This window comes from Penaeus chinensis, chromosome 37 (assembly GCF_019202785.1).
Source record: "Penaeus chinensis breed Huanghai No. 1 chromosome 37, ASM1920278v2, whole genome shotgun sequence".
NCBI classification, from domain to species: Eukaryota; Metazoa; Arthropoda; class Malacostraca; order Decapoda; family Penaeidae; genus Penaeus; species Penaeus chinensis.
Genome location: NC_061855.1, coordinates 8,982,107 through 8,987,106, shown reverse-complemented (window position 1 = coordinate 8,987,106; position 5,000 = coordinate 8,982,107). Strand labels below are relative to the sequence as shown.

Genomic DNA, 5,000 nt, shown 5'->3' with positions numbered 1-5,000 from the left:
TTTGCTGGCCAGCCAACTGTTGTGCTGTTGAGGGCCTTATTATTTGTTTTTTTCTTAGTACTTCTCATAATATCAGCACTTCCAGTAATTATAGACTCGTCACACAAGAAATGATTATTTTTTTCATTTGGACTACAAGTTTCAACATCTTCCTCCACAATATTTATCAGAGGTCTGTGAGTCCTAACCTTCTCAACAAATTTCCTAAAACCAACAGGTGCACTATTAACTTTTGTAGAAGTTGAAAACTGTGTCTCATTTTGACTTTGACAAGTATAATATAGCCGAGGAATCTTCTCCACTTTAGGAGCTACATAACCATTTTCTTTACCACAGAAGTATTCAACAAAACTACCATCATCAATGTCTGTGAAAATGCTGTCTCTCCTGATGCTCGGTTCCTTGCTTTCCTCTTTTCTATTTCTCCTTCTGACAGTTACATTGGAATTGTCACCCTTTCTGACTGGCTCTCGTAACAATGCTTTACTTCCTTGATTTGGACTGTGGAGTGTACTTGTGTGCAACACTTGAAAGTTAACTGTATTCTCTGAATCATCATACAAAATATCATCATCCCCTTCTGAGTCTGTTTGCTGTGTTAAACTTTTCTCATTCACTGTCTCCAGGCTGACTTGATTATAGCGGTTGTAATTTCCAGGGAGCCGGACATTTCTATTTCGGTGTACATCTCCTGTGACTTGGTTTTCCTTTTCGGCACATGTAGCTGAATGCTGCTTTTTATCTGGAGACTTTGCGGTCTTTAGGGAGAGCTTGTTTGATTCTGGTGAAGGAAAATTAAGAGATGTATAACCTATACAGTATGTACAGTAGTTACATGTGAAAAACTCTAATGATGACTTGACTACCATCAATATCTCATAACATATCAAATTTCCCTTTGCTCTATAGACTATTTCATTTCTACCAAATATTTTTCTTAAGAGTGTGATGCTTTCCACATTATTCCTTTAGCTATAAAAATAGAGTTTATTTAGTCTGTTTACTAGGAGACATATCATGACCAAACTTCAACCCAATGAGGTTCTTCTTAAATTATCCTCATGTTATTTAAAGAAAGCCTATAGTAATGACACCATTAATATCAGAGAATTAAATCACTTACTCTGGCTCGCAAAGATACGTCTTCTCCTGGAGGACGCATGGGGGCTCATGCCAAAGGGGGTGAGTGGTAGGTCAGCAATGTCCATAGACAACCGACTTGAATTGATGCTGTGCCTGGGCGTCCCCATTTTAATCTGCCCAGGAAGGAAAGCTTGTTAGAAAAATTACCTGAAATGATATGGTTTATGATAAAGGTGCATGGAAAGTGACATAATTAAAGGATAGTGTTATATTTTCAGGTAGATCTCAATTTTCAGTCTTGTGAATCTCTGACTTCCTTAATATATCTAATTTCATGAAAAACATTCAGAATGTAAAGACTAACCAAATTATTGCTGCTGACAAGTCTATCACACATTTACATTAAAGGCAAGCTTATCATCTATGCTCTCCTCAGTATACCTACTGAAATTCATTTTAACTGTATGTAAAGCAAATATTTTTACACATGTACATTTAAAAATCATTAAAGTTAAAACTGACAATCAGCAATACAAAGTTGTCAGCAAGTGAAAGATCAGAGTACAGTAATAAATTATTTGAAAATATAACCTATATGTTCCGTAAAAGAGCACTGTTATGTAAAGAATCATGAATTCCTAGAACATTCAGAGAAAGAATGGTAATAAAGCATATTTAAAATTAAAATTATATATGCTTGATTACCATTAGAACCAGGACCAATATCTCTGCAATTTCTGTGAGCACACAATAATGCCAACACAATGCAGAAGAATAAATAGGTGTGGGCCTGTGGTCATGGACATCCCAAGATGTTCGAATGTACAAAGAGACATATTATAGTTTTCTATTTATCAATGAGCAGCCTTGTTTTATGGCCTCTGAGAGTTTGCAGTCTGCTTTATACACGACTCCAGTATCAAGTACTCCAGCAACATGTGCATCTCTGTTACTCAAAATCCTAACCCCACAGCTTGGAAGACTAATTTGTTTTATGTTCGTTAACAAAATGTATTCAACTGATCCTTGTTCCTTACTAATTATAGCAGTTAACAATTATTCATAGCTGTTTAATTTTTCAATCTGATCAACTTCCTGTGATGCAAACTATTTTGCTGAATATAACAGCATGTGTGTGTCATATATATATATATATATATATATATATATATATATATATATATATATATATACACACTACTCAAAACAATTAGGGGAACACTTTATTTTTAGGATATCACAGACATATAATGGCGCACTGGAGTTTTCCACCCAGCTAGTTTGCAACCTTAGCGACCTGTGAATCAATTTCACTGCCTTTGACCCAATTGCAATAAAAAGGGTCTAGACAGGATTGTCAAAAGCAAGCCTACCCCCAAATCTGGAGTGAGTTAGCTGGTGGTAGCCACGATAATTTTGTGCTCCTGACTTGCTGAATCATTATTTCTTGCTTGGTTGAGGATTTTCTGATCATTTTGACTCTATTGCAAGCATAATGCGTTACCTGGCAGTCCAGCTGCTGGAGGATGGGTCATCCGTACATCAGGTGGCCAGAAGGTTCAGAGTGTCTCCCAGTGTCATCTCCCATGCATGGAGTCGCTTTCGAGAGACCGGCCAGTACTCCAGGAGGCCTGGACAAGGCAGAATAAGGGCCACCACCCAAGAACAGGACAGATTTCTCCGTATATCTGCGATTCGGTCAAGGAGAAGCACTGCCAGGTCCCTTCAAAGAGACTTTCAGTGGGCCACTGGAGTACACATTTCTAACCAGACTGTCAGAAACAGACTCCACAAGGATGGCATGAGGCCCCGGATTTCTTGTTGTACAGGATAATGCCCGACCTCATGTGGCCAGAGTGTGCCGCCAGTTTCTGGAGGAAGAGGGCATCAATGCTGTGGACCGGCCCTCACGTTCTCTGGACCTGAACCCCATTGAGCACCTCTGGGACATTATGTATCGGAGTATTCGGCAGCGTCCAGCCGCACCAGAGACTGTCCAGGAGCTTACCAATGTGCTGATCCAGGTCTAGCAGGAGATCCCCAAGGACACCATCCACCGCCTCATCAGGAGCATGCCACATTGTTGTTGAGAGTGCATAAAGGCTCGTGGAGGGCATATCCACTACTAAAGTGGTTGTGCAATGTGCTGTGCTGCAAATTCATAATTTCTTCCATTGTCATTTCTCTCTACAGTCACTTTGTTTTTCAACATCATTTCGTAATTTGGTCCTCCAAGGATTAACTTTTGTTCTTCTTGGCCAGTTTGATGCTCTGTTGTTCAGGGTACACTGGGAATTTAGTTTCAGTACAAAATTGTAACATTTGTACATTCGACATGGAGTTTTGAAATGAAATACAAGTGTTCTCCTAATTATTTTGAGCAGTTTATATATATATATATATATATATATATATATATATACATATATATATATATATGCAAGTATATGTATTTATTTCTTCTTGTTCAAAGTCTAGTGGCTGCAGCTACCACATACCACACTACCATGACATGGCATGTACTGCATGCCATGTCTATCTATAAGTGAACTATGCCTGCACAAGAAATTAACAGTAGGCACATGTTAAGTGACACATTGCCTCAAGCTACAGATCCTGCCATTTACCATCTTCCCATATGTACTAGATATAGTAGGCTTGAACTCCCAAACACTAGATCAGTACTTAGACAGCTGAACCACCAAGCACACATACACATCCATTGAGAAAATGTTTCCTGCAGCATAAATGAATGTTCAAGTAAAGATCTTGTATTTGTATGGACTTCATAACAAGAAATGAACAGTGAAGAACAGGAAACGAATATACAAATATTACATGTAAATTATTTGATAGAGCTGTTCATCTGGCATATTCATCAAAATTTGGCAATGAGGGGAAATAATCCTCTAAATTTTAAGTAATCTATGATGCAACTAATATTAAACTATTACCACAAGACATCTCATTTCTTCTTGAAACAAAATGTACAATTCTAAATAGCAGAAAAAGTATAAAGCACCCCCATTAAGTACCACGTGAAAAATAATCTGTGCATAGTGACGGTAAAACCATTATTGCTTATCAAAGTCCACAGATCTGAGCATCAAGCAATGATGCAGTTTCTAAGTTTAAGGGTCTGGCAAATGAACTTCCTGCACATAGCTATATTCTGGCAAGGCTGACCTCACAGGCCCTTTGCCCTCTAATAAGGAACGAGTCCAAGCACCATCATTCCCAAAAATCTGTGATGAAGATTTGTTTCCACAGCTTAAAGTGAGGAGGCATGCAACACTTAATGGGATCCTGGTCGTGATGAGACCAAAGGCTCTTAATTATAAACACCAGTTGGATTTCAAAATGGACTTTTTTCATTAGAGCTACTTTGTATATAGTGGGCTCCCAGCCATTTAAGATATTGTTTCAGATTCACACAGCCTTATGGCAAGGTATACTTTGCCTGTAATAGAACAAATTGAAGACACTTTAAATCTAGGTCCTATGGTATTTCCTTTGAGAGTTAGTAATAAATGGAACAAAACAAAACCAATAATTTAGCAAACATTTACATAATTACCACAGTGAGAAGAGGAAAATGTAATGATGCTGTCAAAAAGAGGGGGGAAAAAACCTATACTGACTGCGACAAAAGCCATGCACACAAGTCTACGGTAATCAGGTTGGGGTACCCTAGTAGGAAAATACAGGGGGGAAGGGGGTTGGAGGCAAGCATCTGGCTTAGGAAGGATTTTGCTCAACATGAAGAAGTTTGTGGATTCCCAGAAATCCCTTTGAGATTGTTGGCTGCATTGGTAGGGAATTTTCCTCTGAGAGAGGCAGTCACTTTGTAAACAATTTCAATAAGTTTATCTATTTCTTGAACTGGTCATTTGTGATGGAAAAAAACAACAACAACA

General features: G+C 38.2%; 1 protein-coding gene across 1 annotated transcript in view; it reads right to left on the bottom strand.

Moving 5' to 3' along the window:
• The window catches only part of LOC125045663, a 13,566-nt gene that overhangs the window by 7,835 nt on the left and 731 nt on the right, over nt 1–5,000 (bottom strand). Inside the window, exons 2-3 of the mRNA XM_047643080.1 lie at nt 1,124–1,256; nt 1–781 (exon numbers count right to left, since the gene is read on the bottom strand). The exon at nt 1–781 is cut by the window's left edge and continues 2,746 nt beyond it. Coding sequence (XP_047499036.1) covers nt 1–781; nt 1,124–1,250 — 908 coding nt within the window. The 5' untranslated portion in view covers nt 1,251–1,256. The remainder of the gene's footprint in view (nt 782–1,123; nt 1,257–5,000) is intronic.